A 24,381-nucleotide genomic window follows, 5' to 3' on the forward strand; every position below is an offset into this window, starting at 1 on the left:
GTTTAGGAGAGAGACAGGCAGATAAACAGATGGAAAAAATGGAGATAGGAATGAACAATATGCAGATGAATAGAAAAGGTAGGAAAGAGAGAGAATAAAAAGGAATGTGTTACTGCTGTAAGGATCTATCGTGTTTAAGTCCTGGGACATACTAATTAAGTTTTCAGTAGGGGTTTTATGTTATGTTTTTTTTTTAAATATGTGAAAATTAAGATTCAAAAGATGGAATGGCATTGCTCTTCAGAAAATCAGAGCAGTTAAACTTGTACTTGGAAGCATCATGCATTTGACTGGAATGAATGACATCATCATCATGCTGAATGCACTAATTTCAGTTTCCATATCAGCTGGCTGCGACACCACAGAGCAATATTGCCCATTCAATATTTGTGTATATGTGTGAGTATGCTAGCAGTCAATATTTTTCAGAGCACTGGTCATAAGGGGCAGGTGCCTCCAATTAAATATAGTTCCTTCACCCTTCACCTTCACACGTGTGCGCATCTGGCCTTAGTTACATAAAAAAAACAACCAACATGTATGCATATCATATTGATATAATTCATGATTGCTTTGTCTCCACCCATGATCTTTTTGTTTCTGGTACAACCTCATCCATGCAATAATGCATATTATAAAATGGGTTCAAGAATGTAGCCAATTGGAAGCGCTGAAACGAGACACGTGTGCGTGCATGATTTTTTATGATCATGCACGGCCTTGCAAAAAAGCGTAAAGTCACTGACGTCACAATGTTTACACTAGCAGCGCGCACTCAATCAGTTGTTACAAGTGCATCGCGCGCTACTATATGCGCTGTCAATCCTGTAAACAACTTCTCGTTCAGGCTGCCAGCCGGCCTTTCTTGTGCATAACATGCATGTGGCGTACGTATACTCTTATACATACTTATATGTGCAGGATTTCCGAGTGCGACGTGCGTAAATGTTTGGGACGAACATCTTCAGACATCTTGACTTTTGAGCGAGTGCTACATGTAGCTGACTGGTATTGACCCACAAAGGTACATGAAAAATGCTGTTAGTTTTCGACCCATTTTATAAATCAAATCATACACAGGTTTAAGTTCGTGACGCACTCTCACCTGTGTATTATTTGTATATTATAGGATTTTAGATGTCCCCCCACTCCACTCTGCAAAGTGCCACACTGCACAACGATAAGGGTCTGGAAGACTCTGTATTTACTGAGGTATGCTGCAGATAACTCTCCAGAGGGGTGAGGTTTCATAAATTAAAGAGCAATTCCACTCCGCCGAAGCTGACGTGGCCACGAAGGAGAATTGCACTTTAAAGGTGACTTTCAAAAATTGGGTCGGACAAAGATTTTCATATCTTCACGTGGATTCTTGCGACGTCAGTGATGTGAGTCACATAACCACATAAATCACACGCATGCAAATCTGATGAGGTAGTAATGACATCATCTGGAATGACACTGCGTTTTGCTATATTTGTGCAGGAGGGATAATCATAAACACATTGAAGATTATTGGATAATACCTAGATATGGCAAGAGATACATTTATCATATCTTTACATTGAAATAAATGGCAGAAGTAGGAACGTTCATAAATGACAATTACAGTAAAACTTGAAATTTTCGCGGTGTGGAAATTTTCGTGCATTTTGCGCCACAAGAAACTAGCGTAAAAATAAAAGCACGAAAATACTTTTGCATGTCTTATGTTCCAGTAGTTCATGTCTTTGATTTTGCAGAATTAAAAACACGCAAAATTCATCTTACTGTAAAAGTGGAAATTTTGGCGCATTCGCACAACCAGAAACTAGCGTGAAATAAAAGCACGTGAATATTTTTGCTTGTCATATGTTTCCATACTTACTGCCTTGATTCTGCGGAATCAAAAACACCCAAACTCTTCTTACCGCGCCGAGCGTGAAAAATTAGTTGCGCAAAAATATCCACTTTTACAGTACCTGGCTGAATGCGAAAAATTACTTGTGCAAAAATATCCACTTTTACAGTACACACATCACATCTGTCAGTGACCAGTTTATACATTTCTAATTTTTTTTTCTTTTGTTCTAAAGGAGGGTGGAGAGGAAGTAATAAAACATAGGGGAACAATGTTTCAATTTTGTTACATAATCTACAGCAATCCTCCATGTACATCCCCAAGCTGTTATTCAGTTGGAGCACAACCGAGGAAACTGAACTGTCCTGTCAAAAGCCAGACGTGATTAGAGTTTAATCATAGACATCCTTTCACGGACTACCTCATGCAGCAGTCATTCTCATGACACGAAGCACACTCCAGTCCCCACCTCTCCCCCCCCCCCCCCCACTCCTCCTCCCCTACCGTGTGTTCTAGAAGGTCCATACGTCAAGCACAAGTCGTATCGCTGAATGTGCATCATGTGAAGAAAACCACCTGAAGATAGCTACATGAGTTACAGGCGGTTTCCATTAGCTGCTGTTTCCTCATTGCTACTCATTGCATATATGTAAGCAGTCTGGAGGCTATGCACATATGGGTATTGCTCATAATGTTACTATATCAATCAGGGTCAGGAAAAAAAAGAAAGAGAGAGGAAAAAACAAACAAACAAACATGCGGAAGGAAAGAGAGAAAGAATATGTAGATACAAATTAAATACAGAGATATGAAAAATAGAGATAGGGGCGGGGACAGAGACCTGTGAAGTTTAATCACATACAATGGTTGTTTTTTCATATATTATCTTTTTTTCTCTTTGCTCAACCAAACAGTGTTCATAAGATGAATGCTTTAACTTGGAGTCATGTTCATGAATACTGTAGTGCTGTGAGTGCTGTAGATGACAGAGTCCATGGAGACTTGAGCGTAAATAGAAACTTCTCATGAATAAGAAACTAGCAGATCAACAGGGAAGGGTCAATGAAAATAATCATGATGAAATACATGACTGGGGAAGAATGTTTTTTACTTTCTCTTTTTTTTTTTTCACGAGCATTTGCTTGTCAGCAAACAGTCAGACCAACAACTTGTGAACAGCTTTATCATAGTCCCTTAAGCCCAACAAAGGCAACATAACTTGCACAGTACTTGTCTTTTCTTTAGGCAATAAAAGTCACTATTCTGCATTCTTCCATTTCTCAGCTACATCCGATCATTTCACACAATCACGTTCTTTTCACAGTAGACTGTTGCTGTAAATACATTCAATCACGAGACAACTTTCACCTGGGACAAATGATCCTTGAATCATGTCATCTGGGATTTGTTTGTTTGTTTGTTTGTAGTCAAATTTTCTGTGTGATGTGACAGGTGGAAAGAAACTGACACAGTCCCCATACACAACATTTCACTTTCCATGGTCTGCATTACATACAATGATCTGGCACTGAGAAATGCTGTGACACTGAGGTGTCATTCAAGAGCACACTTGAAATGATTATAAAAAAAAAACAAACAAACAAACAAATGAAAAAAAAAAAAGAGAAGGGAGGGAGAGAGAAAAAAGAGCCTTCCTGCCAGCTCTAAGAACAATCATTTTCGATTTGGGAAGAAACTTGTGATTTGTGCACAGTTAAGAGTGTGCCACATCAACACCCACCTAAGTCCTTCCTCCTTGCTCCCCCCACCCCCCCCCCCCAAAAAAAAAAGGAAAAGAGGAAGAAAAAGATGTGAAAGTTAGGAGAGAAAAAAGGGAGAGATGTGTGGAGATCTTATAAAAACAACAACAGCAACAACAACAACAACAACAACAACAACAACAACAACAAAACAACAGCAGCAACAACAACAACAACAACAGGGAAACACTCACAAGCTGAGCTGTTTTTATGGCTTCGAGTACAGACAATGTCATGCTTTACAAGATGGTTACATACCAAGAAAAAAGGAAATACGCGCTTCCTCTCTACAGTCTCATGAGAGCTGTGAGAGGTGCTGGACAAGTTTACCCCTGGAGTGAAAGCAGTGTAATTGGCCTCTCCTTCTAAGCATGTTTTGAAAGCTAATCTGCTCATTGATTGTAACTTGACCTCGGCTAATGATCTGCGGCCCAAAACCCTGAGGAGAGCTCTGAACGTGTGCATTGTATGAGAATGGCAGAGGATGTAATAACTGCCCGTCTTTCATCTTTGATATCATTCATCCTTTATGACGATTACGATGGTGATAGAACGCATCAAAAATATAGTCTTTGCATCTCTGCAAAGCAGTATATCTCCTGCACAGTGTCATTTTGATCATGTATGATGTACAGTATTCTAGCTGATTTCATGCCTTTCTTTGCTCTAACTGACCTCGCTGTCTACGAAAATCTATCATGCTCTTTTATGTGTCCCATCAACTTCTGGCATGAGTCTGTACGGGTGTGGATCTCTCTCTCTCTTCCTGTCTCTATTTCTCCCCCATATGATATCTCTCACTTGGTTTAGGTTATCGATTGTTGTCTGAAGCCGTTGCACAAGGAGCGTGGCAGCGCACGTTTGGATGTCGTGCCAACTTGCAACCGTCTCTCCCCATACGTAACAGGTTTAAAGGTTATTGCACCCATTTGTAAGGCAGTCCTGAGCTTTTAAAGTCACGCCGAGTGCCATCTGCTTTTATACCAATGGCGCTGTTCTGAAGACTTACACTTACATGTTGGAATTAGATCTAAACTAATGTATACTCTCAAAGATTTTGTGCATTCCAAAAACAACTAGAAATGTCGCTACAGCGACTGGTTATACCCCCGCCAAACAACATTTCATAAGCTTTGGTCAAAAAACTGAGGAAGTAGTTAAATCCGCAAGATCTTTCCTTGATCTTCTGCCATTAATATGCCGTTACCATGGCAACGTACTTTCGGGTACTGTCGAAAAATGCGTCTTGCACATCTACAACCAAAGGCACACATCTGTACAAGTTTCATGGAAATTGGGCAAAAACTGAGGAAGTAGTTTGCAACACAAAATTTTCCATCATTTTGGCTCATAATATGTGAGCTGTTACCATGGCAACATACTTTTTGTCACTGTCAAGAAATGTGTCATGCTGACCTATATCCTAAGACAAACATTCAATATGAATTCCATGAGAATTGGAAGAACACTGATGAAGCAGTTTTGCCATTAAGCATTTTGCCCTATATTTTACCAATAACATGCCGTTACCATGGCAACGCACTTTTTGCCACTGCAGAAATATGTGTCTTGCACATTAACATATTCAGATGAACATCTGTACCTAATTTCATAAAAATTGATCAAAAACTGTGGGAGGAGTTCGCGACGCAAGATTTGTACCCATTTTTGCCCATAATATGCCGTTACCATGGCAACGTACTTTTGGGTACTGTCAAAAAATACGTCTTGCACATCTACAACCCAAGGCACATATCTGTGCCAAGTTTTATGGGAATCGGTTGAAAACTGAGGAAGTACTTCGCGACGCAAGATTTGCAACGGACCGACCGCCCGACCGACCGCCCGACCGCCCGCTGATTCCTATATACCCCCTTCAAACTTCGTTTGGCGGGGTATAAAAACCATAAAAGATTTGAAAGAAATATTCAAGTGAGAATAATAGCTGTAAAAGGCTCTAAATTGAAGGACTTTCAAATGTGCATATTTCCATTGCAACATGAATATCTGGTTTCCAACTAGGCATTTGGAAACTATTGTATAAGCCTACTGATTGAAAGAGTGATTTGAATTGTATCTGTTTTACATGACTGCTAAGGCAGCAAAGAGGCACAGGAGCAACCACCAGGGACCTCATGATTAATAGTCCCAGGTTTTATCCATTGAGCCACAACAGCTTCTCTCTAGTCTGGTGGATACTGCAAAAAAAAGGTCTGCGGAGACTTCAAAATCTCATTCGCAAAGGATTTTTGATAAAAAAAGATATAAAGTTTGGTGCACCGCATGCTCTGCTGAGAGACAAAAGGGCACTGACGCTGTACATATGACATAGCTACAACAGGGGTACTCATCTCATCAAATATGTGACCTTGCAGTATCCTTTATGTTAAAGCCATTGGCATAAAACTCACGCACACAACAATATAAGGTGACTGAATTTAATGAATATCAAATTTTGTCTTTGTTCATAACTTGACAGTTTCTAATTAATAGTAACTAATTCCAATCAATATTCAAAGCACTAGAAGGATATATGGAGCTACTTGTTTATTTAATTTTTTTTAGCATGCTTCTCAGGTATTGGCCATAGATCTACTGTGTATTAATAAGATTAATGTGTCACATCTCCAAGATACTTAACTCTAGCTGAATTTAAAAAAAAAAAAGTTTCTCATATCTTTGCTTTTCTGGTGGTAAGTTTTCTCACCATGTCTGCTATGCTTTGGGAAAACCAAGTGGGGTAAATTATCCTGTCACTGAAAAGCCGAGAGTTCAGCAAAGTTGGGAAAGGCAAAATCTGAAAACGGACTTTTGAAGTTGGCAAGAAATTCTAAAATTCAGATTATTACCATATTAGTCCAATCTAAATTCCTTCCACAGACCATCAAATTTTGTCTCAGGATAAACATGATATTTATAATAATAAGATATATGAAACCATCATTGCAAATGTTGACATGTTTCATACAGCCTTTGACTTTATACTGAAGAGCATGACAGTTCTCATTCACCTTTGATAAAACGATGATCCCTGATCAGTGGATAAATCAAACTTATTTGTCATTATGAGCAGAATCAAATAGGGCTAAAATCAATTTTTACCAGCCTTGTTGAGACTTTCAGTTCCACCACCCCTGGTTCTTTTTGGCAAAGTTCACCAAATGATTGAGAGCTAACAGCAGGGCTTGACACTAACAATTTTCTCTGGTAGCCCATTCTGGGCATTAAAATCTCTCAATGTGAGGTTTTGGTGGCCCAAAAAAGAAATGCAATGGCCTTTGGATTTTAGCTGCCCGATTGGGCCACCGGACAACAACATTTTTTTGGAAATTTGGTGACATCGATTTTAGTGGCCCATAGCCATCAGGCCACCAGGGCACCACTAATGTCAAGCCCTGCTAACAGCATACCACAGGGTGGTGGAGAAGTTTCTGTTACTACGAGGCTCTAATATCTGGATTAACTCTCTTCAGCAGCCTAAAGCATGATGGCGCAAGAATGGCATTGACATTTCGACGCACAAATCTCCACTTTCTACCAAAGCACCTGCCTAACGGTCTGAGGCCGACATGTCATCACTTCTTTACAACTTGTCTCCATGACAACACGCCAACAGCAATGCAAGCAAAAACTGAAATCCAGAGGTATGTCATGTCAATATCAAAATAGTTTAACAACTTTTACATGTATCTAACAACAAGACAGAAAGGCCTAACCACTTTGTTATAGACATGATATGTGGTTTGTACTGGAAGTTTTTCAGTTTTTTTGTTGTTGCTTTCATTAAAAATTGCAAACATAGACGTAGATGGATTCGCAAAGCCATACTATTTGTTTGATACAGATGAGATGTATCTGCGATGGTGGGGAGGGGAAGGGAAAAGAAGTACATCATTTTGGGCAGTACCCTGTGATCTGTCATACCAAGATCATATTTGTTTACTGAAAGTTTATGATCTGTACTACACTATATGTAAAGCTTCGGCTCTTATAGTTCAGCAGTGTACTGTACAGGTCATATCACTTCTCACAGTAACATTGCACAATGTTGTGCAGACACTTGCTTTGTTGATTGCTCAATTCTACTGATATCAACTTTTCAAGGATCAGTTGTCATTTCGCCTGTTTCATTTGAAAGCATTGCCTCATGATGAGGTATAGTTTAATCTTACAAATTCAGAATCTATTCCTTTCAAACTGTACAATAAATAAAAGGTGGGGGCATGCATACTTGCTTCTGCATGTTTGTGTGTGTGTATGTTTGTTTGATTTTGTGTGTGTGTGTGTATGCATGTGCACACTACTTGTCTACCGGCATCACTTCATCTCAAGTGAATTGCAAAGCCCACATAAGACCTGGAGCGTCTTCACAGAATTCTCATGGAAACGCTTGAATCTCAACATCTTCAAACAGACAAACACGTACAAGGGTGATCAGAGGGACCACTTACAGACCTGTCCTTCACCCATATATTTTCAGAAAGCATACCAAAGCTGCCATCATACACCAGAAAAAGGTCAAGTTTTCCTTCCCCGAGTAGTGCCTCCGACTTCCCCACCGACTACAACTGCCTGTTTTTTGTCACTTGGCCTTCTGTTAATTGATTTCTTACATTTTTCCACCTAATGCTATGACATTGCAGACGAAAAAAAAACAACAACCGCATAAACAAAATTCAAGAAGGCTCACGATCTTTCATCCACTTTTGAGCCCCTTGGTTCTAGCACGCTTTCAGGTAATCTTGATTCCTCCCGTACTTAAGCTCTGAGCATATAGTCCCAAGCGACTAGTATTCGCTCCAAGACTCTGAGACTGGTGAACCGCCACTGAGCCATGATCTACACCTACCAAGTTTTGCTTTTGTTGTTGATCCTTTTCCCCTAATGTGTAGAATTTATGACAATTAATCTAAATTCTAATGAGCACATTCACAGTGCTAAATTATACATTGTTACAGATGAAACAAATTGTGCAGCGGATCACTGTCTGTAGAGTTGATGGCATTATTACATTTGATCGTTTCAGGCCAAGGAATTTTGATTTCGGCAGCATGGCTGAATGTTTAAGCATCTCCTCGCATTTTCCGTGCAGGAATCTCCTAAAACCCATGGGTAATTACACAAAATCTTCATGCTCCACACAGATGGTACACATCATCAGGAATACAAGACTGATTCTAAAAGCATGTAGAGCATTTAGACAAGTGTGTGTGTGTGTGTGTGTGTGTGTGGGGGGGGGGGGGGTGTCCATTGACAGGAGGCTGATGCCCTTTTTAAAAGGATAGTCATGACACATCCAGCTGTAAATCTGTCCCAGTAACATTTCCCTGCAGGGTAGCTTTGTCATTCAAAGAGCAGTTACATTCTTTTTTTGCTGCAAAGTTGCAAAAAGATGGAGGGAAAGAAATAGAATGAGAAGAAAATGACACAAAATTTAAATTTTCTTGGCTTTAGGGTTATAAAATATTCTATCACAGTAACATGGTGACAGATCATAATAATCATCTCTCTCTTCTTTTTTTCTTGTGTCATGGAAACAAGGCATTTTCTCTCTTTTTAAAACCTTTTCACTAAATTTGACTGTTAATCAACCTTTGGCATCTCCTTCATTGATAGGAATCATTCATATTCATTTATGAATCAGCCACATTCATCCATTCTCCATGATTATCACTGCCTCATTCTTGGAACAAGGCAGCCATCAATTGCACAACGTCAAACGAAAAATGCTACTTTGAGCCGTGTGTCGGAGGGAACTCAAATTTCGAGGTGAAGTGCCTCTTTCACTTGGCACGCACCTCAAGAGGGGGAAAGCCAAGATGAGCGGAAAATTGGGGGTGGGGCTTCAAAAAAAAAAGGCAGAACATTGGAGAAGAAAAAAAATGCTGTAATTCATGGGTGCATAAGGGTAGGACATGCTGTGGGTAGAGGGAGGGGGACGATTTTGGGAGGTTGAAAGACAGGAACCCCATCTACGCTGGCACTGAGTGAAATCTCTTCAGCTGTTAAACAGAATACAATGCCACTCTTATCCAGTCGACCGATGAATCAGCGGAAAAAAGGCGCAAGGTCTCTCCAATTTAGGTCAAAAGAACCCCAAATGCTTCATGATTTCGAGTCCTTAAACAAATTTATGCATTATCTCCCCTCCCCCTTTGATGTGCATGGAGCTCTTTTCTTCTAAGATTGGATAAGGACAACATTTGAAGAAAACAGGAAGATGATTATGAAATTCAACTTTCCAGTGATGAAAATCATAGATTACCACTTCTCTAATTCTATTCAGATTCTCCTCCTCACCCCCCCCCCCCCCGTCATTTACGGGATGTGTCCTCAATGTAAATGCAAACAGAAGATTCACAGACATGATGTCCGCAGGAAGTGACCAGTGATGACCCTCTCCTGTATCCAGGGTACCACACGCCAACACACACAAAACACACCCACACATATATACACACACACACACACACACAATAAACAACACACAGAATTATGCACGCATGCAAACTGAGACACACACACCCATGTATTAAGGAACATTAACACAAGACCAGCGCGCGTGATACAATCATTTCTGATTTCTTTTCTAATGATGCAAATCTAGGTGTGTCAAGAGAGCAAGCCTAACTCCCAATGGCTATCTGCCCAGTCCATCAAGAGAAACATAACACAATTTGAAAACGCAGAGACTAAGATGGTAAAAATCACATCATAGTGCCATCTCATTTGTGGGTGTCCTCTTTTCTTTTCTTTTTTTTTACTTTTTCATTTTTTTTTCTTACTTTCAAGCAGTACTGAATCCCGTAAGATAGATGCATAACAAAATGGATTACAGATAAATGTGCCAGTCACACAGAGCTGGAAAATCCAACATCAAAACATCTTTACAACTCATGTGACCGCCCAGCTCAAAACCGACAAAAAGTAGACCACAATGAATTTCCACTTTTTTTTTTTCCAAGAGAGTAAGCTCTAAGCTTTAAAATGATATCTACAGTAACTTGTTTAAAATTGGTCCATTCTAACCCATTCAAAACATGATTGAAATAAGAGAGAAGTAGGATGTGCAGTTTCATAAATGGGATAAAAGAGGATTCAAACATTAGGGTCACTTAGGCATGCTGTGCAGAAGTATCAACAAAAATATATTCTACTTCCCTGTGAAAGCAGATCCTGTCAAAAAAAAAACAAAACCCCCCCCCCCCAAAAAAAAAAAAAACTGGTAATATCTCAATTTCGGTTTTATTATTAACTCTTTATGTGCCATGATGGAAACCCCCTGTGTGCCACGTTATTCTGAGACACGAAGGTAGTCATGCTTTGAGAAAGAATTCTGTTTTTCCGATTTGTATAACTTCTACAAATTTCTGTTAAGATGGGCATAATAGTAGACAAAGTCAAAGATGAATGCCAAGCTTTGTTACAATATAAATTGTATGACGAATCTATTTTCAATTTTTCTTTTGAATGACCAGTTTCTACATTACTGTAAAGGCATGACTTTTGCACATAAAACCGTGACAAAAACTTAGAATGCACAAACAAATCTAGTTGGGAACATCGCTTGATAGTCGACCACCACATAGAATGCAAGTCGTATATGAGAGGAACAAAAGCATGAGAAACGCTTTTATTGTGCCGAGGGATTAGCAGTAATTAGCAGTTTATCGATCGGTCTTGGCGGCTTTGTTTGTTGAGCAGAATATGCGAAGTTGGCACGCCGTCGACTGAGCCGGACGTGCGAACGTGGCACAGAAAGAGTTAAGCTGTAAAATGTTGACAGTAGGTAGAGAAAAAAAAAATTACTCTCCCACGTAAAGTAAAAAAAATATATATACATATATTTTGATTCATTACAAATAATCCTAGTCTGCAACTTCTGTGGGTTATGAGCTGGGGGCACATATTTTGTGTATGTAAACAACACCATCACAATGAAGCACCCTAAGAAATTATTTTCTTCCTACAGATTCTGTTAAAAAACAAATTTGTGGTTTTTGAAAGAAAAAAAAGTTGTTGTAAATGGATAACATGATATTTACAGCTGCTCTGAAACAGATTTATAACTATGCATTGTATATTGCATATTACAGAAAGGTTGGATATATCTAGAGCTGTTTTTGCTGTTGTTTTCTTATCTCCTTGCAGAGAAGATACCAACATTTACATACTTTATGCTTCAAAGACAATAGTATAAAACCTCCCAGAAAAATGGAGCAGTGATGGGGAACATTTGAAACTGTCTGCATGCATTTCTTTGTCAACAGAAATTATTCTTACTGACCAAATAAGCCCCAATCTGTTTCAAAACAAAGACCTAACTTCTTTGTTTTGTATTGGTCTGGAGTCATTAGACTAGTTTCTGCTGCAAAACGAAACAAAGTGAGATCTTGCAGGCGTACATGCAATTTAATTCATCGATTCATGTACAGTATGCTTGCAATATCCAAAATTCACAAAAGGATACATCCTGATAACAGAATGTGAGTCTTACATCATTTACAAATAAACATGAGTAGCCATGACCCAGGGGAGCATATGCCAAATAGAATGTATTCAGTATTCAAAAATAAACTGCAGATGCCTACTGGTTCACAGCTGATAACAAAAACTGCTGCATGCTGCTACACAAGACTGTGTCAAAAGCTCCAATCACGCAAAATAAGATGCAAGGGATATTGAAGTATGCACAGAAATTGCATTTTCAAATGCTGTTCAGCAGGCACTTTAAAGGTCAAAATACCTTAGCCAGGAGTACCCATTCTAACCTGCAATGGCCTTCAACGACATAAGTACTAGAGATCATCTTTATGGGATGAATTCCATCAAAAGTGATATTGATTGTCCTATTTGTCACTGCTGAGAGGCAGGCAATCAGCCTTCCAGGCTTTTCCCTTTTCCAAAAAAAAAAAAAAAAAAAAAAATGAATTTTTCTATTGATAGCATAGAAGGCAACATGGGTCAGAATAATATATATGCATTCATTTGTGGTGCCGTCTGAAATTCCATTTAGAAAAACAAACATGTTTATCCATTCTTTGCTTGATTTTGTCATTTCCCCTCTCTTTTCTTTGACTGAGTGAAGGTTCTTCAAACTGCATTAAGACTGACATATGACATGATGTATATTTCATGGTAGTAGGCCTATCTATAATTATATGCAAAAAGAACTCAAGCAATTCTTGTATTTAAAGGTACTTGTCATTCCGAGTAATGATAATTTTGGCTTTGAGTCAAGACTCCCTCTCCCTACACTTGTGATTCTATGATTTTGTATGCTATCATTTTCAGCCTTGATGAAAACAGCTAAAAGCTGATAGTTTTTTTTTTTTCTGTGGTTAAATCAACTTAACTCAACTCTCCATTATTTCTTCTTTTTTTTTGTCAATTTTGTTTGCTGTTAGTTGATGTGAGTTTTTGTTTTTACTAGCCAAGCAAAGCTCTTTATTTGCCTTGTTAAAAGAGCTGTATCGTAACAAAATTGTGCACTCAAATCAATTTCCAAATAATGTATCTATTTATGTGTTTCTGACTTCTTTGCCTCTGGGCAACTTGAAGGTACCCAAAGCATTCACAGATAATGCACTTCATAAAAATTCAAAGAACTGATATTCCTCTCACTTCCAGTCTGACAAGCAACAGAGGAAAAAAAAAATAAAAAGAAAACAAGTAATCTCTCTTCAGAAAGTGTTTTCCGAATGAAATGTGGAAATATGGATAAGAATTTCAAGTTTGTGTGTCCATTTTGCAACCCTGAAAATTAGATTCCATATTCCATATTTTCCATATTGTAGAGGTAGATAATGCAGACCTTTCCTCAAAGAAAACTGGAAATTCTTTATGATATGGAGGGACTAAAGATTTCTGGTGAATTTGTTTGGACACCAAAAAGATAATTATTCACTGTATTTACACAAAAGCGGAATGTATTTTTGAGTGACATGGGGTTAGTTTTGAATTTCTTGTTTTTAAAACTCTGAGGTGCTTTACTGTAGTGTTAGACTTCATACACAATGTTGGGAGACATTATTCTTCATACATGCAAAATTCTGTGATGTTTTGTTGTTCAAGGGTTATACAACCTTTAAGGAGTCCTCAAAAAGGGGGGTCCCAGTAACATTATAGCAGTTGATTTGATGTCAGGAGAAGGGTAAGGCAGAGAAGCGAGAGATTTAAGAGAGAAGTGTAGGGTGGGGCGAGATGATAACAGCCCACTCACGTCTCTCGCACACATAGCAACCATAAGGGGAAAACAAGTCATGTCAGATACAATCAAATTAGTCACGATACCTCCAACGAGACGATGAATCACCGACAGGCAACAAAAGACGTTTCTCTCGCGAGCGGTCCAAAAGCCCCGACGGTGCTCTTTTCCAAGGTTACATAACATTCAAACCGCAGCAGAATTTATCCTACCGAGAAAGCTACATTATATATAGCGTTAAGCGATGAACCCAAGGCAAAGCATCATATTTGATTGGAAAGAAATCAAGACAGGCATTGGGACAGGTATGATCATCACAATGTAATCTAGTCGACTAATCATCTTGTTACAAGATTCATAGAGAACTTGTCTAGGTCATGTTAAACTGTACATACAGTACAGAATTTCTGATCTATTTATATCACTAATTCCACTGAAGAAATCATTCTTTTTTTCTTCTTCTTTTTTTCAAGACTTACAGACATAGCTTAGATATCACACTTTAATATATTCTCAGGGAATGGTAAAAGAATATTCTTGCAGATGAAAGATGATATTTGTGGTCTCTTTGAGTTCGGTAGTAGAAATATGAAGAGTTTTAGGTGACGAAAGGTAACAGTCACATGATCAAGGCAGCTGTCAGATGATCCCCAGGAATGCCAGGTGAGACATCAGGCAACATTCACATCGTGGTTGCCTTTTCATGGCCTGTCTTATTTCATCATTCTCCCGCTTCTTGTCTGATTTCAAGCAAATTTTTACAGCTGTGTTACTCATTTATATCAAGGCATCACAGCACTCTCTCTGATGACTAGGGTATTTCTCATGTTCACGCTAACTTGTCTACATGATGGGACTCTTTGGCACAGTTGTTTTTTTTTCCATGCACAGTTTGTCCATGACTGGAACATGCTTTCAATGTACACCTCGTCCAAACATCAGTTTAAGTCTACAAACTTTAAATGAGATGATATTCACTTCGCAGAACAGTTTTGGGATCTATACCTAGCAAAGATTTATATCTCAGGACAGTTTTCAAGATCTATACCATAAAAGTAGCACTTGATCAACCACTCCAAACTGTCCCCACAAGGGTGTGCAAACACAATACAGCATCATCAAAATGGTGATTTACAAGTATCTCTCCTTCTCTGATGGGAAGCAAAGCTGTCATTTGTTTACAAAAGACCCACATCCTTCTAAAAAACACCAATACAATGTTCAAATTCCCTCTCGTCCATTCTATTTGGCATTTTTCTCCTGTTTGTGCATTGAAAACCCATAATCTGACAATCAGTTTGGGATTCTTCCACCTTACAATAGCATTCGTGTAAACATAGTCCTCATCAGCTGCCTCGCAATAACCAAACTGTGACAATTGAACCAGGACTTTATCTAATCAAACAATAAAATGACTCTGTCATCCGATGTTTGTAAGCAGGAATAATGCTCCCTAAACCCATTCCTTACGGGAACCTGGTATACCAGGTTCCCAAAATGTAGACAAGAGTGCCTGCATTCGTGGCCTAAATTCATGTTTATTTGTGTTATGCTGCTCAGAAAAATTACTTTGATAGAAAGATTAAAGTTTCTTCTATCAATTTATTATGCTTTCTTTCTGTGTGAAATCTTTGTATATCGCAGTATTTTTTTTTCAATGTAGTGTGTGCCTGTTTTACCACTTAAAACTTGTATGAAGACGTATGTAACGATCAAGGCTGAGCTCAGTAGATTCTGACTTTCTCTGACCCCATTCAGGAGCTTCTTTTGTGTATACTTAAAGAGTTTGCGAGTCCATCAGTGCACGCTCTATTCATACCACGTGCCCATTCAATATTTTCTTTGATGGCACGTGTACATATAGTTAACTGTGGAAAGGAAATACGTGTACCGCTTGACTGCTTTCGCACAAGTGGATTACCAACCTGTCTGTTCTCTGTCGAACTGCAAAAAGAATCTTGTTTGGGGGCATTGATCTAAGGCTCTCAGAGAACTGCGGGAGGAATGGGTTAATTAGTTTTCTAACAACTTTTGCAAGCTGCTTCCACAGACATACGATTAATGGGATCTTGAAAGCAGTCTTGAACTCTTTTAAGAAAAGACCAATGTCAAAAGCACCATTTATGTTTGCACCTCAGAAAATTCTACATTGCTTGCTAGAGTAGCTTGCTAGAATACATCCGAAGACAATCTCATTTTCTGATATATTCTTTCGTTTTCACCATGGAATTTTTGATGTACAATTGTAGGAATGCTCTATACTTCTACACAAAGCCTTTATTAGGCTTTATGTGCTACTACACTTCACATAACTTTACAAGCTATCCTTATTGTTATTTGGCAAAGCTCTAAAAAACTCAGACAAATCAACTCAGGTGTAACAAATCCTTACTTCTACAACCTATTGTGATGATAGAAAGTCTAGGAGCAGAACTAAATCCCTTATTTACCGAGAGCTAGTTCTTCAACACCAATTCCAGTTAAGAAAAAAAAAGAAAAGAAAAACACACCACATGATGTGCTATCTGCTCACACAAGGTACAGTATTAAAAGTCATGCAGGTGGGAAGCCTGGTAAGGCTTTTGAGGAGACAATAACGTAGAGGATCTTGCAGACTGAGATTTGATACAGAGGCCTACATCCAGAATATGCTAATGGGGTAGACAGAAGAGTCCTAATTCAATGAAGCGGGTGTCAAGTGTGCCACGACCGAGTCGTCTCACGAACATGGCGTCAGTCATGTCAAGGTGTCAATGGCCAATCAACCTCAACTTCCTGTTTACAGGCTACTATGGACCATCTGAGAGAGGCCCACATAGCTTCCATCGGCTAATAGCGGCAGCCTCATTAAACACTCAGACACACGGTTGGTACGTGTGTGTCGTCACTGGTCAAGCCTGTTTTGATACAGTCACATCGGGACAGTTTAATAGTGACCACATGACTCATCAGTCTCTTGGTCAATGTCAGTGATAGCTGCTTGAAACTTGAGAGGTCAAACAAATTACACGGAATGGTGCCTTCCACAAACACGTCAAGTCGCATGCATGCAGCGTAAATCTCATGGCTCAGTGACCCACCTCACACTCAACCTCTCAGCAATCATTTTCTCAGCCTGTGCCAAAACAAGGAAGACCCCCCCCAAAAAAAAAAACAACAACAACAAACAAACAAAAAACAAACAAACAAACAAACAAACATAACAAAACAAATTAACAACAACAACAAACAAACACAAAACAACAAAACAAAACAAGACAAGACAAAAACTGTGGCAATGCCCGGTGCACACTTGGCCAGCTCTGAGCACCACTGGCCCCAGCTAAACGTACAGTAGCTAGCTCACAAGGGCAAGAGAATTTACAGCTCAGCTTCGCAGCTATCCACGCTGCTTTGCTCATGTGCACGTGCTCCATCGCAGTCTATACAAACTCACTTTTGGGAATCAGAAGTCTCACTGTCAGCAGACCTCTGACCTTGACATCGCTGCTTCCATCCCAAATTCTTAATTGCTCTTTTGACAGCATACAGACAGAGAGGCATGCATTAACAGACATGCAAATATGGCAACTTTACCCACACTGTATTGAAAGGAAACCAAAGTCAAAATATAAATGTGGATTGAGTGAAAGCAGCAATACTAGTAGAACACATCAGTAAAAGTTTGAGGAAAATCGGACAATTCATTCAAAAGCTACGAATTTTTAAAGTTTCGGCGCTGTCCTCAGTAGATAAGGAGACTACAGATGTACTTCAGTAAACACATTACTTCAAGACGCCATTCTGGACAACATAAAGAAAATATAAAGAAAATTCAACACACTTTCAACTTTCTAGCATAATGAAAGACCACATGACTTACCTCTTTCAGAAAACTGGGGGAATGATCATTATGTCAGTAATCAGTCATTTGAAGGAATGTGTACTTTTCTTGAAAAATGAAATTTTGTTGAAATCTCTTTATGTTTTCTTTATTGTTGCCCAAAATAACGTCATGAAGTACAGTAGTCTCCTTATCCAATGATGATGGCACTGAAACTTTAAAAATTCATAACTTTTTTAACGGATTGTCCAATTTCCCCCGAACTTTCACTGATGTGCTCTCCTAATATTGTTGCTTTCACTAAATCCACATTTACATTCGAGCTTTGGTTTCCCTTTGTGTATCTGAGCACACATGTGTGAATACAACGTGTCAGCAATACAGAAGTCAGTACAGGGCAAAGGAGTTCAAATTCCTTTGTTTGATGGCTGAATTTCCATCTTTTCTTTAAACTTTCTTTAAAAAAAAAGGAAAGATCAACTTACATCTTGCCCAATCAGACTCTCCCTGCTGTTGAGCACGCCCCAGGGGGCAATACCGATGGTGACCACTCGGCCACGCATCTTGACCGAGTGGTTGTTGAGGGCATCGCCGACGAGCATGGTGACTCCTGGAACAAGAGAGGGTAGAGGGATAGATGCACAAGCGATATCGGTTAACTCTGTCGTTCTCAAGTTGTTTGAGCATGATGAAAAGTACTACTTTGGGGTGGTGGGCATGAGTGAATTATTAAAACATACTGGACATGAGAAGCTGAAAGGTCACTTCACACCAATGATAATAGCTAGCACAACTGTACTAAAGTGACTGCTGATGCCTAAATTACAAACTGGGCAAACTGCCTAATCATAAGGAAAGGTGATTAACATAGGATTACAGTTTCCATGTGTCAAGACATACATTTTGTACCAGCAGTGGCACACACAAAATAAAAAGAGGCCTCTTAAACTGAAGGGAGATAGTTCTTTCATCGAGTGTTTTCCTCACTTTTTTTTTCTCTTATAACATAACTTGCCCCATTTTTGAGGCAAAAATAAAAGGTCTAAAGGCTTTATGTGTCAGTAATGGCCGCCAAGCTCCAAGAGTGGAAAACTGATTGTCCGAGATCTAATGCATGCCACTGCACTTTCTCCCATATGATCGGTACTTATCCCAGAATGGATGTGCGCACCATTTCCATGAAGCTATCACATGATGAAAGATCTATTAGCATTTGAAGACTTTTCTTCGTGGAAGTTTAGCCTGACTCCAAGGCTCTGGGCCATTTTTCTTTCTACTTATACATGCAACTCTACAATAAATGAATTGGCCTAGACAGCGACTCTCATCCTCCTCTATGTCAAGTCCTTTCAGTACACTATTCAATCAGGGGCAGATGCATTACTCTTAGACTACTTCTTCATTTGCCACACTCATCTCCTCTGACGGAACACCGAGTATGCATTACCTACTCCATCACACGGTGGGGCAGACACCGATTGATTGTAAACAGAAGAGGGCACTCAACTGTTATCACTGTATAATGTGTTCAGGTATTTCTCGCTTGGAGAGCACGCCGGTGCAAAAGTAGTAACACTCGGCGATATCCCAAGGAGGATATCGTTTTTCCCGCCGTACGAGAGATTCTCTGCTGCATGTGGCACAGAGCACGCTCTTGTCATTAAAAATGATAGGTTGATGGGGGAAAAACATCCGCAAGGGATTGGATTACCTGGGTTCTCATAGACAAGAATCATACAAGATGGAAGAGGGCTACAGCTAGCGGGTCTGGATTTCAGACTATGGCGCAAGGTAGATGGCCATTGCCACAGCCACATAGGGAATCTGTGTATACTATTAAATAAGTTGAGTGCTCACAAAATTGCAAAGTCTGTGGTCTGAATTACCATTCTCTGCTGGCTCGCAGCCAATGCATATAGAATGAACTTAGCGGATAAATTCACGGCATCCTTTCTGGCTGGAGTTATAGTTTTATTCCAACCACACCGTCTTTGATACACACATACCTCAAATGCAGTTATCCTCACTTCTGCCTGACCGGCATGATCATTATTAGATATATTTGCCTGATTATCTCTTTCCCTCTCTCCTGCTCCATTACAACCTCTTTAAATGTTGAATCTATCATCCCATTTCCTTTTCTCCTTTTCTATTTATGCGTTTGGTTTGGCTGCGATATCATTTTTTCGAATAATCTCTTTTTTTCCCTCCTTGCTTTGTCTCCACTGTATCTGACAGCATGAATATCGTTTCTTTTTTTCTCTCTCTCTTCGTATGTCCACATCTCTTTCTTCATCAGTAAGATTATGCAACTATCTTTCTGATATACTTATGTCTATTATCTCTTCTTTTTTTTCCAGTTTCAATGTGACATTTGCTAGTAGCTTTGTGAACACCTCTTTCCCTTATATTTTTCTTGGTCTGCAACATATAAAGTTTCATCTATTTCTGTGATTATTCCTTTCCACCTTTTTACTTTCTCCTGCAGTTTGAGGATAATATCTTCTCTAATTATCTCAGTTCTTCCATTTCTTCCTCTGTCAGATTCAAGACTTCTTGAATTTCTCTCCACGGATTTGTTTTCCTTGCTTCTATCTACTCACGCCGCATATTTAGCGAATCTACTTTTTCATGAATCAGGACTTCCTAATGAAGAGCGGTTAAATTCAGGATCATGGAGTATGTCAATGGACAGAGAAATGCACTCTCACACGTTGCATTTACGTCGGGATTAGAGTTGATACTTTCGTGTGTTATCAAATCGCTACTAGCATCCGACTCATGAATTTCACGAAAATGAAATCGCCACAAAGTATATGCCGTGACAATATACAGTATCTCTTTGATTGCTTGTGTGTGTTTTTGTATGTGTTTATCCCTCTTCCTTCTTATACTCCTCTGTCTTTACATTTGCATGCTGAATCAATACACCTTGAAATCACTGTTTACTTTTGAATAAAGCATCTGGTGCTTAATTTATCATCTCCGCTTCTCTTTTCTTTGTATCTTAATTTTCTTCAAAACAATGGCATAAAAAAGGTATTTCTAATGCCACTTTAGTAATACTGAACTCGTCCTTTAAAATTTTGACAAGATATCTTGAATGTGTGGCGCTATATCTTCCCATAAAGGTTTATAGGTCGGCCTATGGCCAGGAGCTACACTAAAACAGTCCTTCACCACATTTCATTTCCTCAAGGGATTATGTGGACAACCAAGAGAGAGATGCGGTTCCTATAAATAGTTCCCCCGTTCGTGTCTGCCGTCTTAAATTTTGAATATTTTGTCCTCCTCCCAAGGTGGCCACATGTGACTGCCGCCAAGGGATAGGACAGTTTTGTCTTAAAGGGGTTAAATAGGCCTCGGTAGAACGCCTGACTGAACGTTATCTTGCGGCTTCTTGTGGATGATTTATCATCAGTTTTTGCGGAGCAGTCAGTGGAGATACAGTACCCCCTCACAAGACGGTCCCCCTCTTTTTACAGTTTTTCACAGTTTTGTACATACACGTATGCCTGCCTGTCTATCAGTCTGTCTGTCTCTTTGTCTCCCCCGCCTCCTTTCTCACTCACTCTCCATAAGTATTTCATATCTAGAGCAGAATGTCAACAGGTTTAAGTCCATTTGTCTGTCCATCTATCTGTCTGTATGTCTTTCTGTCTATTGTTTCTCTCTCCCTCAACTTCTCATTCTCTTGTTTCATCCCGAAGCCCTCTCTGCGGAAAAAGGGGCGTACAAACATAACGTCATGACTTGTCTCATGTGTCTAATTACAATGCCACCTAAGTTCCCATGTTACATACACCAGGTGAGATCATCAGCCGCAGTCACTGTGGATCATAAGTTGATGAACTAAAGAGCATGCCAGACAAATCTCTCTACCAGGGTTGGGGGGGGGGGGGGGGTGTCAGTCAGTTTACGTGATTTACATGCATCACTTTGTTGCTGAAACATTACTTTGACTGCCTTGGGAGATGTGTTTCATTCGAAATCACGAGCTGAATTGTTGCATTGTCAGCCATTGTTCATATAATACATGCAAATAATTGAAAATGTGTCATAATAATACAATGGGATGACTTTACCATGAGACACTAGGCACATCTACACTATTGTTTAAAAGATTAGAATATCAGATGGGGTTGAGAAAAAGGGGTGGGAGAAAGGGTAGAGATAGGATTGCTTGATTCATTTTACGATTTGAGTAATTTGTCTGGAGACTGAAATTTACAAAGTCTTGCAGTGACATTCCTTGTCCTTTCCTTTTCATACAAAAATGATGATGATGATTATGATAATGACAACAATGTTGATAATGATGATAATGATAGCAATGATGATTGTGAACAACATCACAACTCAGCAGCAATGCTCATTTACACTTTGGGTTCTTAAGTGAAAGTTTACTTGAAAATGAGAACATACATAAAGTACGACAAAATTCCCAATATTTTTGATTGTGTGTATGAACAAATTTGGAAACAAATTAAAATCTTACTCCAGGCATTGTGCACATCATACTACGGATATGTTATGAAAATCTGCTGTCATTATTTTTCTCCTTTTCTCTTTTTGAATAACATTTATGATGCAACTAGCAATTAGGCCATAAAAATTTGTTGATATAGAGTATACGGACGGATGGATAAAGCGATGGATTGATAGGTGGATGGACAGATAAATCGCTAGATGGGTGCTTGTCTTGTTTTTGTCCTTTAGCTTTCTGCGTACATGCCTCATGATGTATCATTTCACATGTTTGAGAAGGAAAAGCTTAGCGGTGTTGTTCACAGTAACACCCAAAATATCACAGCTACACCGGAATTTAAATCAACACCACAAACAACAGTCTAAGCTTTGTGAGCGCCACAAAGCAATAGACATGGCTTCGGTAACATGGAGTGAATTAATTTGAGGTCCAATTCAGAGGAAAAAGGGATTTGTTGCCACCGGGATATAACCTCTTTAAAGGAGATGAAGGATCAGGGGTTTCAGCTCAGAAGCAGTGTGAGAGGAAGTCTTGTTAAAGCTTTGGAGCAATTGGCACGGCTTAGCGTTAAAGTATTTCCTTGAGTCAGCCCAAGAGGTGTACATGACGTCACATCCTCCGTGAAGAAGCGCAACAAGGGAAGAGGAAAAAACACAAAAACTACGTCACAAGATGAATCAAACCCTTTCGACTGAGTGATCAAACGTTCAATTTGCGCACACGCGGCCCCCCATTCCCAAAGCACAACGAGCCATTTTGGGCGACAATTGCCCAGACATTCGTAATCCAAAATGGGGTGACTGTGTTATAGAATTACCAAGCGGCATGTGTTCCCCCCAAGGACACAGACACACAGACACATACACCGTCTTATGACGCAAGTCACAACGTTCGCTGATCACTTCCTCTAAGAACATCCTCACATCGATGACACCGTCCGTGCATCCTCGTGTCAAACAGCAACAACAAAAAAAAACCTCCTGAAGTGTACATGATTATGCAGAGACTACTCTTACACTGCCCTGAAGTTTCTTACAAAGAAGTAACTTTTAAATATTTTATGGATATGTCCTTGATGGAAAGCATTAATCATTCGACACAGTCATAAAAATTTTGTGGCATGGAAAGTCTAATTAAAGGCTGACTCACACACTGCACTTTGTTGGACAAATACACAAGTGTTGATTACATCGGATACTTTCTTTGCCTAGATTCAGACAACTCTTGACCACTGTTAGATCAACTGCAGCCACTCAAACAGAACAAACGCTTTGCAGACAATCTCTTGATCCCATGATGCTCAGTTCAGTTCAAATGGCTCAACTTCTTTCAACCTCAACACTTGGGGAATATGTATCTTTGACAAATTTGCTCTTGAGCTTTCCTTATAGATTGCTCTTTCTCTATCTTTCTATCTCTCTTTATATGTCTCAGTTTTTCCCACGGCTATATGACTGTGTCATATGTCTGCGTATTTCCGTTGCATTTATGCTGCAAAAGGGCTGACCGCAGGAAAGAAAAAATAGAGATTCATTTTAATAGTTTAAAAGCTCACAGTTCACAAGAGTTGGCAATGCATTCCAGCTTCCAACCAACACCACAGGGTCTGACTAACAAAGGGATGTAAGAATAATTGGCAAAACTTGGGCATTGAGAAATGCTTGTTATTGAGTAGCATTACATTGCTTTAGCCAGTGAGATTTATGCACAATTGGGCAAAGACTGTAGGTGCCAGTGGCAGATATCATGTCAAATTAGACTCAAACTTTTGAACGATGGTCAACCAGATGAAAGCAATTTAACCCTTATATGTTGAGGACGGACTGATTTTGCTACAACACCCATTTCCCATGGTCAGCTGCCCGAGTATACTCAGGACTCATCCTCAACAGGTTACAAACTTTTTATGGCCTTTCAGCGTATCCTATGCATTTCAGTGATACAGTTTAACAAGAAATATGCAGGTGCTTGCTCTCTGAAGTCACAGCTTTGCAGGAGTATATTTTTGTAATTTTTTTTGATTATTTTTTTTTTTTTTTTCCACAGAAAAAACCTTAATATACAGATAGCACCTACACTGGGTATTGAATGTTTCCTTCTAGCTTGGCTCATATTCTAAATCTATTTTTCAAACAACTGTCACCCTTCGAACCTCTAGTTTCAGTATATTATGAATTAGACTTTTGTGATTAAAGGCCAAGATACATCATGTATCAATCAGATCTCTTATTGCAACATGTGTATATTCATGTATGTCCCTGCACA

General features: G+C 39.3%; 1 protein-coding gene across 1 annotated transcript in view; it reads right to left on the reverse strand.

The window, feature by feature from the left end:
- LOC140231199 (transient receptor potential cation channel subfamily M member 3-like) overlaps positions 1-24,381 on the reverse strand; it is a 60,875-nt gene that overhangs the window by 21,569 nt on the left and 14,925 nt on the right. The window contains exon 4 of the mRNA XM_072311346.1: positions 18,113-18,237. Coding sequence (XP_072167447.1) covers positions 18,113-18,237 — 125 coding nt within the window. The remainder of the gene's footprint in view (positions 1-18,112; positions 18,238-24,381) is intronic.

Source organism: Diadema setosum, chromosome 7 (genome assembly GCF_964275005.1).
Source record: "Diadema setosum chromosome 7, eeDiaSeto1, whole genome shotgun sequence".
In the NCBI taxonomy this organism is placed as follows: Eukaryota; Metazoa; Echinodermata; class Echinoidea; order Diadematoida; family Diadematidae; genus Diadema; species Diadema setosum.